The sequence below is a fragment of the Phalacrocorax aristotelis genome, chromosome 10, assembly GCF_949628215.1.
Source record: "Phalacrocorax aristotelis chromosome 10, bGulAri2.1, whole genome shotgun sequence".
NCBI lineage: Eukaryota > Metazoa > Chordata > Aves > Suliformes > Phalacrocoracidae > Phalacrocorax > Phalacrocorax aristotelis.
In genome coordinates this window covers 11504122-11517195 of record NC_134285.1, presented here as the reverse complement: position 1 = coordinate 11517195, position 13074 = coordinate 11504122, and the positions used below count along the sequence as shown (strand labels likewise).

At 42.3% G+C, this 13074-nt stretch overlaps 1 protein-coding gene across 2 annotated transcripts in view; it reads right to left on the bottom strand.

Moving 5' to 3' along the window:
* SHISA9 (shisa family member 9) overlaps window positions 1-5219 on the bottom strand; it is a 195395-nt gene extending 190176 nt beyond the window's left edge. Inside the window, exons 1-2 of one of the 2 annotated variants that reach the window (XM_075105232.1) lie at window positions 4748-5219; window positions 2949-3554 (exon numbers count right to left, since the gene is read on the bottom strand). In XM_075105232.1, the coding sequence (XP_074961333.1) occupies window positions 2949-3554; window positions 4748-4917 (776 nt within the window). In that variant the 5' untranslated portion in view covers window positions 4918-5219. Of the gene's footprint in view, window positions 1-2948; window positions 3555-3981; window positions 4314-4747 lie in introns of those variants that run through there. The other variant, XM_075105233.1, reaches the window with a different exon arrangement.
* Window positions 5220-13074: the final 7855 nt, after the last annotated feature.

Here is a 13074-nt window from a genome sequence, read left to right as displayed (position 1 = left end):
ACACACACCAGTGTCTTACTTCAACAGCAGATCCACTACTGCAAGATGAAACAATGCAAGGAATTAATAAGTGTGGCACAGTTTTGCTTTCTATTTATAAGTCAATGTTCTTATTCCCATATGTCAGGTCTCCATTCATATTTTTTAATATTTTAGTAAATCAGAAATGGAAATATATAATATACACCAGTTGTATTCTGTTCACTTTTTAAAAAAAATCAGTCCTCATAAAAAAAGATCAGTTTACATTATGCATTGTCTTTTTTGATAAGCAGTACCATCCCTTCCATGGGTGAAGCTGTTCATAGGAATGAAGAGGATTCAAGCATTTCATGTAGCCCTTGGCTAGGAAAGGGAAAGGAGAGAATCTTAGCTAAGGAAATAGATGACAAATCAGCCTCTGTGTGTTTCTTGCTGCCAGCCAAAATGGAGTAACACTTAGTACTTTTGGTTTGGCCTACCTAACACTCTCAATGCATTATACTTTTGCTTATAAAAGGTTCATTACAGAAAAAAAAAACAAAAAACACCACAAAAAAAAACATAAGAAGTGTTCCTTTTGGTTTTGTTCTTTTGATATTTAGTGATGAGTGTTATAAAAGAAGGTGAATATGAATATAGGCTACATTATTTTAATTGATGGTACTATTAACTGTTTAAACACATAAATTATTTCTTAAGCATTGCAGCCTTTTTTTCAGAACATTACTAGTGTAAAATGAGCTAGGAGTGAATATCTTAGTTAAACATACATTCGAGGACAAAAAGGTTACTTAAATTCTTCACTCAATGGAGAGATTTTTAGATTGCTGAAGGGATTTACAAATCTAATTCAATTTCAAATTATTGCTAAGCCCACCCCACAGCTGTAATAGGAGTGTGAGAACTTTTTTTAAAAAAAAAAGAAAAGCTAGAGCACTGCTTTTTCAGAACATGACTAGCTATTATGTGTACTGAGTGGGTGACTGTTTTCCCATGTGATCATGACTTTCCAAGTTTCTATATAATCCAGACTTGAACATTTTCATGGCAAGAAAAGTACAAGATCTCAGACACTGTTAAGTAATCAGGGTAACAGATGACCTTTTCTAAGAACCACTTCAGAAACCTAATCTTTATGCATACAGGACTGAAGGATTTCAGAATGATTTTCCAATCCCCTATAATTCTATTTCCATAAACTAGGACAGAATGCCTTTTCTGAAAACATTACACCTGCACTTTAGATGGCAGGTATTTCTACTAGTAGAAATAGGACCGATTTAAGCCATGTATAAGCAGGGACGGCCACAACTTCACTCTGTCCTGGTTTTTGTAGCTGTTACGAGCCCTGCCTTTTTGCCTGCATTAAGACACTACAGAAAGAGGGTGAAGCAAGGGAGAGCTTTTTCCAAACAAGTTCTGTAGTTTAAGAGTAAGATTTTAAAAAGAAATTGGGACCCATGTATTCTTTTTGTCAATGTAGTAGTTGGATAATATTAAAAATATCTAAAGGATTATTATACTTTGCTCAACAAAAACCATCTTTGCAGAAGTATCACTGACACACATGTTGACTAAAATTTCTGCAACGTGCTTTGCTCCTTGGTAGTAAAATCGTATCCACATCAGCCCATTTATAAATAGCAAATAATGCCTAGTGAACTGGTAATGCATCTGCCAGGAGTATTTTTGTAGCTTTCTCTATTCATTTCAGGATAAGCAGTTTATCAAGAAGTCATGCAGAAACTTCAGTAAAAAATAAGGCTCCAGGTGTTGAGTTGATCTCTTGGACTATCTTTGAAAGGATAACTGTTCATATAAGCTTTAAAGATTGTAAACTACACCATTACCAGTCAGGGCAAGAGGAAGCTTTCTGCCACACTGCATGTCCAGTAGAAGGTATCCTTTTAATTGCATTTCATCACTAAAGTTGCCCAATATGCTGGAATCTATTTAGACTCTTTAATAGAGTTTGCCTTTTTTAATGCCTTTCCCCCATCTGCTTTACTTTCATGTGCCTGGGATTAGCATAAAGAATCAGACAGACTGCAAACTTGACAAATGTGTTATGCCTTGATCTTGGACTGCTGTAACAATCTGGGTTTGGAACATGTTGTTAAAGTCATTGGGCTCTGTCCTGAGTTGCCCACCTGCCTATCCACCACTAGGCAGACAGTATCTAGAGTAGACGGTACACAGCATGCCTAACTCTAGGTGGGGGAGGTTCTCTTTGATATAACTCAGCCATTACACTGTGGATACAGGGTATAACAGACACAGATACGGATGAGACAAGACTTTCAGATTCCATTTGTTATTTCTCAACACTAACTGAAAAAATGTTAAGAAATTCTACAATAGCTCTTCCTTTTTGTGTCTCCCTCTTCCCTTCCATCCTGGCTCATTTTCACAGCTTAGAAATTTTACAAATAGCTCGCACACTTGCAAGGGTTGGGGGAGTAGGGAAGGTCCTGCCAAAACCATTTTGCAGCTGGAGAGGGAGGGTGAGATGACATTTGTTTACATCCTTCTGTTGAGAAGTAAAAACATTTTCCAAGCTTTGAAACAGTTGGAAAAGGGAACCCATCAGGCTTTCTATAATTCAGTGTTGCTGGTTTCAGGCTTTTTTTGTTTTTCTATTCATGCACAGTATATCTGGGAACACTTGCTGGATCTTGTTTGGGAGAGGGTCAGACACTGCAGATAAAAATGGACTACTGGCTGTGCAGGCTCCACAATTATTTCTAGTCTTCCTCAATATCCATGTACTTTGATAACCTGGGCTTGGGGAACTGCAGGAGCTGTGCTCTCCAAAGTTGGTCTCTCTCAGGTGCCTTGCAGGGGAATGCAGCCTGCCTGGCAGTTGTTGTTTGTTTAGCAGGAACACATGGGCTCCTCTCTCTGCTTTAGGGTTAGGGGGGGAGATAGGGGGAAAGGGGACCCTGCTGCCTGGCACTCAGCCTTACCTGGACATATGCTCCCGCTGGGGTCTGTGTGCCTTCTCCAGCCCTAGTTTGGTGAAGATTCCCACCAGCACCATGACTGCCACAACCCCACAGATGATGTAGACAATGAGGTTGGTTTTATCCCTGGTCGGGTCATGCAGAGGGTCATCTATGCGGGAAGGAGGCTTCCCAGTGTTCATCCACAACGGTGTCTCATAGTTTGTGCAGGTGCTTTGATCCAGCCTTGTCTTCTTGAACTTGCAGCAAAACCTGAAGCCACAAGTGCCGCAGCAGAAGATGAACTCCCCCGAGCTGCAGTTAAAGGGGGGGTCCCACTGCCCCATCACGTCAAAGTAGCCCCTGCAGAAGTCCGGGGTGGGAGGGGGCTCAGAGGGGTCTAGCTGTTCCCCAAGGCTGGAGTGGTTTCCTCCTGAGAGCACCACGAAGCTCCCCAGCTGCTGGCCAGCTTTCTCCTGAGCCCGACACACCAGCGTGAGGAGGTCCGCCACCAAGTAGCCGAAGAGCAGCCGAATGAAGCCTTCCATTCTGCCTCCCAGCCCCGGCTCAGCGATGCTGCTGCCGCCGCCGCCGCCGCTCGAGTTGCTGTATGCTGCGCTGCGCCAGGAGCTGAACATAAAGGGGCTCCGTCAGGGGCCGGGCGTCCGCTCAGCCCGCGCTCGCCTTCAGCACCACGGACAGCCCCGCGCGGGCCGGGCCGGGCGGGGGCCGCCGCCCCCCGGGCAGTGTCCGCAGACCGGCGCCGCTCCGCTGCGGAGCAGCGAGCGGGCGGCACTTGTGGAGTGCGCGGGAGAGGAAGCGGGCGGGAGGAGGAGGAGGAGGAGGAGTACCGAGGGGTGGAGGTGGCGGCGGGAGCGCGGGGCACGGCGCTGTGCGGCGGGCTGGGGGAGAAGGGGCTGGCGAGAGGGGCGTGGAGGGGGCCACGAGGCGGGAGGGCTGAGGCGAGGGCGCCGCAGGGGCGGGAAGGAAGAGAGAGGGCGAGCGAGGAGCCCCCCCGCGCCGCCTGGTGCCAGCGTGCAGGCGCCGGGGCACCCACCTTCCGCTCTCCCGCGGAGCCCGGCGCCGTCTCTCGCACAACTCCCTCAGCCAGCCACGGCGCCCGCCGATCCCCGCCTGGAGCCGGGCGAGTCCGCGGGAGGCGACGGCCGCCAGGGCAGAGCGCGGCGGGCTGGACGGGCTCGCCGCGGCATCCAGCCGGCGGGGAAGGGCTGCCGCCGAAGGGGAAATCCGCCTGGGCGGGCAGCGTGCAGCCGAGAGCGAGGGCGAGACAGCCCGGCGAGCCCAGCCCGTGCTCCGAGGCGCCCACGGGAGGCTGCGCGCCAGAGACCCGGGGCTGCCCGCCGACCTGCCCCCCCGCAGGCAGCCTCTCTGGGGGGCCAGCGCCTTCCCCCTCCCCAGCAGCCCCTCTGTGGGGCTTCCCCTCTCCCATCGGCCCCGCCGCGGGGCCGGCCCCCACCTCGCCCCCCTCAGCCCCGCCATCCTTACATAAGAGAATTCCCGCCCAGGCGGGCGCTCCCCACAGGTGCGTCTCCAAAAGCGCGGGAGCGCCTCCTCGTCCCCTCCCACCCCCCTCCCGCCGCGCTGAGGGGTGCAACGGCCGGCCAGGGCGGGGGAGGTGAAGCGGGGGCGCCCGCAACCCCACGCAGCTACGCCGCGGGCGCCAGGCCGAGCTGGGCGCCTCGGGGGAGCGGGCGGCAGTCCCGAGGGGGGAAAGCAGGACGCCGCTCTCCCGATAAGAAGAGCGCTGCTGCTCCGGCTGCCCGCTCTCCTCAGAGGCCAGCGCTGTCCCGAGGTCCGCTTACCTGTGAGGCGAAGGCAGGTCCTCCTGGCGGAGCGGTGTCCATGGGGCCGTACCTCCGCTAAACCATAGGCCTGAGCGGGCGCTGCCCTCACCCCGGCGCGCTCTGCACAGGTACGGTGTTACTTGTACTGCGAGCTTCAGAGTGGGGCTACGTTTATGTCTGCTAAACATGAGCGGCCCCTGCACATCATTTATTTTAAAATCTTGTTATAATGTCAGTCAGGCTGGCTCCAGAGGACAGAGTGAGGCTGCGGGTTGTTTGCGAGGCACGGAATTAAAATAACTTCCCCCAAACAGAGAACTGACTCTGGAAAAGACTTTTTAGTGATTCACTCCCCATCACTGTTGTTTAACTCTCTCGTCTCTTGTCTTTTGGTTTGGCACTAACCTGCGCAAGTAGTGATAATATTATCCTGAATACTATGCTGCCACCAAATGTAGGAAATAAGCCCATTATGGTGTGATTTTACAGTGTGGGCTGGTGCTTAATGCCGCTTCCCTTTTCCTCGGGGCATGCCTGTGACAGCCTCGCTGCAGCCCTGCAGGCTACTGTTGTCTCTGGGGAAGAGGGGCCAGCGTGCTGGGGCTCTGCAATGGCACCTTACCCTTCGTCTGCCACCTCCTCTTGCGAGTGGGCAATATTGCTGCCACACTTCAGGAACTTCGGCCAACTCCACGTGGAGTTGTTAAGCGGTAAGTAGAAAGGTGAGGCAGAGGACAAAGCAGACGTTTGGAATCGGAGAGGGCTGTAGTTAGCTAATTGTGATCCTTTGCCTTCTCTTAAAAATAGACTCTGAGTACAGTGATGATTCCACGGAACAGTTTGACAGTAAGCCTTGCATCCCTGACCAGGAGGTAGGTTAGAAAGCCCCTTTATTTCTCAGAAGAGAAAAACAATCAGTCCCAGCCAAAATCAGCCTTTTTGGGTTTTAATATTTAATTCTTAAAACCTCTACCTCATCAACATCCCCTTTCAAGTCTCCTCTGAAATCATATCATTCCTCCCTTGTGTATACTTCTCTCTGCTATTATTTATTATTTAACACTTTGTGATGCAGTTTGTGCTGAAAATACTGCACAAAATGAATCTGTTCCATACTTATTATTGCATCTAGAGACAGTTACAGTCCAGTCCTGTCAGGCACTTAAGATTATGCAAGTTTCCCTGTTGATCTGACTGTTAAAAAGCTGCTTAAATATTTTGCATGATTAGTGCTATACATGTGCAGAAAGAATAACATAAAAAAATGATTTATTTTATGGGCTATTAACCCTGACCAACTATTGTACAAGTTTCCTGTTTTGCTGAGTTCCTGGGGTTTTCCTTAAGAATTCCCCTATTGCAGAAAAGACCAAAGGATTTAGGCTAGAATCTAACATTTTCAGAATTTAGGTCCACGCGATCAGAATCTGACCCTAAGTGGCATGTGCTTGGAACGAGAGCCCAGAACTGGGGAAAGCAGGAGGTTGATTAAAGCTCTTTGAAAAAAAAATGTTTCTTATGGCACCATAAGACTTTGGATCAGACCCATAGAACCCAGAACCCATAAATCATGTTATTCTAATTAATCATTAGTTACTATAATTGTTATGCTCTCTGTGGCTGTTAGTCATATTAGCAGTGAAGTTATTTTAGCTGTACCATGTCTTAGAGTTCTAATAATGAACAAGAGTTGTTCTAGACTAGGGCATGAACCCTTTTTACTAGACCTGTGGCAGTGTGTTTTAATGGCTTCACAGCGTGTAGTTGTAAGAACACCTGCATGATCAAAATATAAAACCATTAAGTATAATAATGGAAACAAGAAAACTACTTGAGAGAAGTGGGTATTACACACAGTACTGAGGCACATCTTAGGTTATTATGCAATTTTATAAAGCTTTTCTCAATGAAGTCAGTCCATAAACTTCTAATGTATTTCAGCTGTCTTTATTGAGTTGGGAAATAAGAAAAATTTCCCAGTTTAGCACCATCGCCTTCCACTTTCAAAACTTCTCTCTTTGACATTGCTTTGAGTTAAGTAATAATTACCTACTTTTCTATGGAGTTATCCCATAAGGAATGTATTTTGCCTCTGAAGCAATTGAGAACATGAATGTTTCAACTAGAACCTACAGAGTTGTCTTTACTCAAGCACATATCATTTTAGTTAAATGAAATATTTAATTTTAGGCACAGACCTTATACAAAATTAAATATTCCTATTATATTTTCCTCTAATTTCTTTCACTTGCTTTCATGGAGAATTTCACATGTAGATCAATGACAATGCTTGTTCAACTTTAAGCTAGAAAATAGGCGCTTTTTTCCTGGTAAATTGTGTAGCTATGTACAGCTATGTCTCAGTGGAAGTTATATAAACGCACACACAATCGTGCTCTATATATATGTATGTGTGCATTATACATGTTCAATTACGTGTTTAATTCTTTATATTCTTAGAACTGATTCTTCAAGGGCTTTTTCTGTAAATAAGATAGTTTGAAAAGGAGTAAAATTAGGAGAGAAAATTAATGAGTTAACCTGAATGTTGAGGTGGCGATAAATCTGAAGAATATAGAACAATTAGAACTTATAGAGCAATTGCAGTTATCATGTTCCAAATTCTGTATTTCATTTTTGTTAATAATAACGTTGATGCAGCCTCTGAGTATTTCCCAGGGACTGATTACCTGCTAGAGAGAACAGTCCTTTGCTGAGCACTGAATCAATGGAGTTTTCTAGCCAATCATTAGTTCCCGGAAAATGCCATATACCTCAATCATTATTAACAGGCATTCCAGAGCTGTGAAAATCTGTCAGAAAAAGCAGCTAGACAGGCCTGATCTCAGGCAGTATTGATGTGAAAGGTATTTTGTGATAAGAAATGTCATGTGGAAACTGGAATGAAGCAGTCAATGTCTGTTTCCTTGATAGTTATTTCATACTGTAATGGGATATTTGGATGTTTTAGATACAAAATATATTGCAGCTGAAAAACAAAGAGGTGACAGTACTACAGCAGGCCAACTGGCAGCATGTTTGCAATCACTAGTCTTTAAAAGTACAGGTAAATGTTAGAAGATGTCTGCTGTGGAGCAATAAGGTAGCTTAAGTCATGAAAGAAAGACCTTAGCAGGCATGAGTTGAAGAAGGAAAATGTGTTTAAGAAGGAGGCTACAAGTGACATGATGTTTAGAGACACTGAGAACAGTCCCATGATTTACAAATATTGTAAACAGCCTTGAATGACATGACACAGAAGTTTGTTTCGAACACCTCTACATTCTTGAATCTGCATAGATCAGACAGCCCCATTTGTTTCTAATAAGTTTTGTCATCCCTGTATGAGCAGTATGCGTTTCCATTGGTATTAGGCTTGCTGGATGGTTAAAACATCATTCGTTCTTGTAACTCATAAAACACCAATGGTTCTAGACCTTTCTTTTAGCTACACAGCTAACACTTCATAAGCCTTTGTTCTTCTACCAAATAACCACAATCATTATATCGTATCAGTGCAGCAGCATGTGAAATCCCAGCCTGCAGTGTATTGATGCTAAATATACTTCTCCTTTTATAATTATTAAGCACACATCTTTTAAACTAACCTTTCTCTTTTTCATTAAAAAAGATGCACATACAGACAGGGACAGAATGAGCTTGTTCTTATGATTTCATTAATTCATAGCAACTTTAACTAGAACATCTTACAAACATTGAGCATTTTTTAGTTATTGTCATCAAGTCTAAAAAAAATACACTTTGCACATAGCAAAGGGATCACCATCAAGAGATCTTAATGAGCCAGGAGGTGCTTCATGAATGAAAAAACATGAGAGACTTGTTTTCATGGCTCACTGAGGAGGAAGATAATTTATTGCAATTCTGCAATACAGAAATTACCTTTATCATCTAATGTTTTTCTCTTCAGTCTTCTTGTAAAACCAAACCTGTAGTAACTGCATGAGTTGGCGTTGAGGCAGGCAGTAACAGCATTCACATTTGGAGTGGACTTAATGAAATCCTGAGAGTCTTATAGCTTCAGTTTAATTCAAAGGAAACTCAGAAAAAAATCAGATAAATTTAGAAGGTAAATTAAGTACTTGTAAATATACAAGTGGAAACACCTATATACTGCAAACATCTTCAGTATACAGCAGTGGGAAAAAAGTGCCAAAATTTCTAAAGCAGCTTTCAGCAGTATAGCTGAAAAATGAGTTGTGCCCTCAGGTTTGCCTGTTGCACAGCTATTCCTCTGATCCTGAACAAGGAAAACTACCAGTCAGTTTCTCATTTTGGCAAAACTGGTGTTACTTTTGAATTGGAACAGTATTGCAAGTACCTGTGAACAAGGTATGTTTCTGCTTGTAGTAAAGGCTACGGTGGAATTTAGATCTGGAATGATTGGCCAGGTGTCTGAGGATTACTCAACTAATGGAGAAGGCTCTGCAGATCATCCCAAATTGTGCCAACAGAATCCTTATCTCTTGTTAACAAAAAAAAAAAAAAGGCTACAGAGGATCAAAAAAATTGGAACTGCTTTTGTATCCTTCCAGCTGAAAACCCAACCATCTTTGTTCCCATGGGTTCAACTTTTCAATGCAGAGAGGAAGCCTTCCTAAACAGACCTAAAATAGCATTAAAAACTTTCAAGGTTAAAGTCAGTATAATAGGCTGTATACTGTGCCTGAGCATAGAGAGGCTGTGCTTAGACACAGAAGAGGACACACAGCAGAGAAAATTTTCTAATCCTCTGCCGTCTGACTCTGGCATATGTTAGAACAGCTGAGGAGCTGATCTAACAAATAACTTTTCTAAAAACTCTTCAGTAACTGAGATTAAGAGGTAGACAAGTTTTAGTCTAGAATGCGCATCCTCCATGCCTGGAACATCCATGGATGGGAGACAGAACAGAAAGAAGTCAGATTAGTGAGTCTGTTATAGTCTGTCAGTTTTAACACTATTAACCCTCAAGGGCTATAGAAGTAAGCTGTAATGTAAACCTCAGAAGTGAAGAACTTGCTCTTCACAGAAATGTGAAGTTGCTGTATTACTTAACTAACAAAAGATTTTAGCCACCATATATTTTGCATTTCTTCCAAAACGTACTGTCAGGCAACCAAAATCAAAAGTTCTTTCTGAACATTAGACCTTCTTAGTGTGCTTCCCTGATAATAAGCTTTAATGATGTCTCTCCATATCATTGTCACAACATGCCCATCCAAGGCTTGATGTATTTTGTATCTTACATTTAGTAATAATGTATAGATGTAGGAACTTTCAGATTTATGAAGAAGAAAATTTCTCTGACAGTTCCATTTTTTAAGGGATGCTGTTAAAAGATATTCAGGATTTTAAAATGGTAAGTCACAAGACAGATTAAATAAGAGGTACAGAGAAAGTAATAATAGTCTGAGTTCCGTGATACATTTTTGATTATATGACACTGCAGTTTTAATGTGGCTATCAGATTCTTATGTGATTACCACGCCTAGCCAAGATTGTCAAATGTAGTTGCCAAAGGTTAAATATCCACAGGCCAACTCAGTATCTACTAAAATCAAGAACTGTCTTTCCACTGATTTAAAATGGAAACTGCACTGGGTGATTTTGTTCAAGAGATGCTGAATAATCACAGCTTATGCTGAAATCACCAGATGTCTGAGTGGTCAGTACTTCTGAAAACCGGGTCACATATTTGAAAGCTGAATAATGAATTCAGAGACTAAATTTAGGCACATATGCTGGAAAAGTGTTGATGTGCCCAAACACATATACACATTCCAGACCACACTTTTAGGCAGATGGTAACAACTCTCCCTCCTTGACTCCACTTGACAGCCAATGTAAAGAGCAGTACTAAAGCTGGCTCCAAAAGGGTTTGCTTCTCTGTCCTCTAGCATGATAGCCAGTGAGAAGAAATAATCTACCAGCCAGGTATACTGACAGATGGGTCAAAAAACCATGAAGATCTCAAGGTGGAAAAGTAAATGCCATTTCTTATGTTTTATTCCTAGAGGGCATTCTAATAATGTTAACAGGATTATCAATGATATTTCTCAGCAAAGCGCAACTCTGTTATACCTACATATACAGAATATCTATCTAGAACATCTATCTAAGTATTCTGTTATACCTATCTTGAATGAAAAGGCATCAATCCAATCTCCTTGCTCTTCGCATCATGTCAATACTGAAGTGAAAAGCAAATGCTTAAAGTAAATAATGTGTAGCAGAACATTTTTGATAATAATTCTTTTTTTTTCTTGTGGTTTTGTAACATATATTTGCCTAGAGGTTTTTTTATTTTTGTGGATGTGCAGTGATTCCACAGCTGGATAAATAACAGGACAAATAAGAGGATTTTAACTGTAATGTGAAACACATTAGGGAGTCTTGAGACGTGGTGCAAAAAGATGCTGACAGCAGTTTATAGGGGTATCTTTTTCTTGTAGTGTTTACTTAAATCATCAGATTATCTCTAACCTGCTAAATATAATCTAATTTTAATAACATATTTAGGATATCTACTCCCCAACATATATATAGGAGGTTATTGCAGAGTATAACACGGTTAAACACATTTATAGTAAAAAACACTGGCACCTGAGAGTACAATTTTCAGAATGGATTCTTTGATCTGTATATTTATATAGGCAGGTAACATTGGAGTAAAATGTAAAGAAGCTGCAAGAGGAATACTTCTGTATAATATGGAAATAATACATATATAGGGCCAGTTGTAACTGAATACTTGGTAAAAGGACAACTCACAATTTTCTTGAGTGTGTGTGGGAATTAGTCTGTCATTCACTCACACACACCTGACAGAAGGCTGGCCTCTTTAAAGTCAATTTTGTAATTTATATACACCTTGAAGTCTTAAATATGATTTTCCAGTTTAACAAATTCTCACTGTGAATATAGTGATTGTTCTTCCTTAAAAAGAAAAAATAACAAAATTAAAAAGGAAATTGCACGTAATTTCTATGCAAACTAGAACAGTTGAAGTAAGCATTCATAATATAATGAAGAAACAGATAATTTAGATGGCTGAACAATAGGATCGCATTCATACATAAACAATGCAAGTATTTCAACACATAAAATGACCATAAGTGAAAAAGAGCAGATATCTCATAATACCCAATTACCTCACTTGTTTCTGTCATAATGTTTAGCTCAAGTTAAAAAAAAAAAACCAACACTTGCACAGCAAGATCAGAAATAGATCCTCCATGCAAAGCCTGAACCCAGGTCCAGTTTTCAGTGTTTTCATCTCATTGCAAAGGATTTTTTTAATATTAGCTCTGTTGGTTATCATTAATTACTTATTGACAGCAAAGGACAAAGTCTTGACTCATTAGGTGTCAACAGGAATATTACCATTAAATTCAATGGAGTGAAGATTCTTCTCTAAGGATCAAGATTGAATAAGTTTATTCTCATTGAGATGTTCTTTATAGGACACAAAATTTCATTTGTTTAAATGGGGTCATTTTATAATGCTAGTGTTACTCATAATAAAAGCAAACCCAAAATCTAACATTAAAGGGTACAAAAAAAAAACCATACAGAAAAAGTTAAAGGTGAAAATATCAAAGGGCCACATTCTGATGCCTATTATATGAGAGAATGTAGAAACATTTAAGGAAATATTTTCACATACAATGCACCTTTACCACTCCAGCGCAGATAGCTATATATTGTTCAAAACATATCCAGAGCAAGCTCTGGTCTCTATGTCCATCAGCACACTGAAGCCCAAGGGAGGCATGGTCTGCTGGCAGTGATAAGGACAGCTCTCTAGCACGTATGCTGAGGGAAGCTGCCTGCACTGCTAGAGGGGCCAATAAAAATCAGCAGCGTATTCAACTATCCTTGTTTCTACCTTCCTGCCTACATCCACCCTAAGCAACTTTTCTGTGCCCTGACAGTGTAAGAAGATGAAGGCTACTTCTCACTGAGTTCGTGACCTTTCACTACAGTTGCATTCCTCTGGGACAAGAGAAGAGTCACCTCTATACCATGAACAGATAAAATCTTCTTGGCAGCTGACATACAGCTGTGGAATTCATTCCCTGATCATATTAGAACAATTACAAATCTCAGCTCCTTAAGAATAAAATGTAAAATCCCTTATTTTCACCTACCTGTTCAACAATAATAATGAGAATAACAAAGCCAGTCCTCTTAGGACATAAGGCAAAACTAGAGATCCCTTACTGTGATTACTCTTAGAGCTTGTAAAGGTGTTCTGATACCATGGTGATGAACACAGTATAATTGCCAAGATAGATGATGGATCCAGCTGGCACCTCTCCCTCCTCCCACACACATCATGG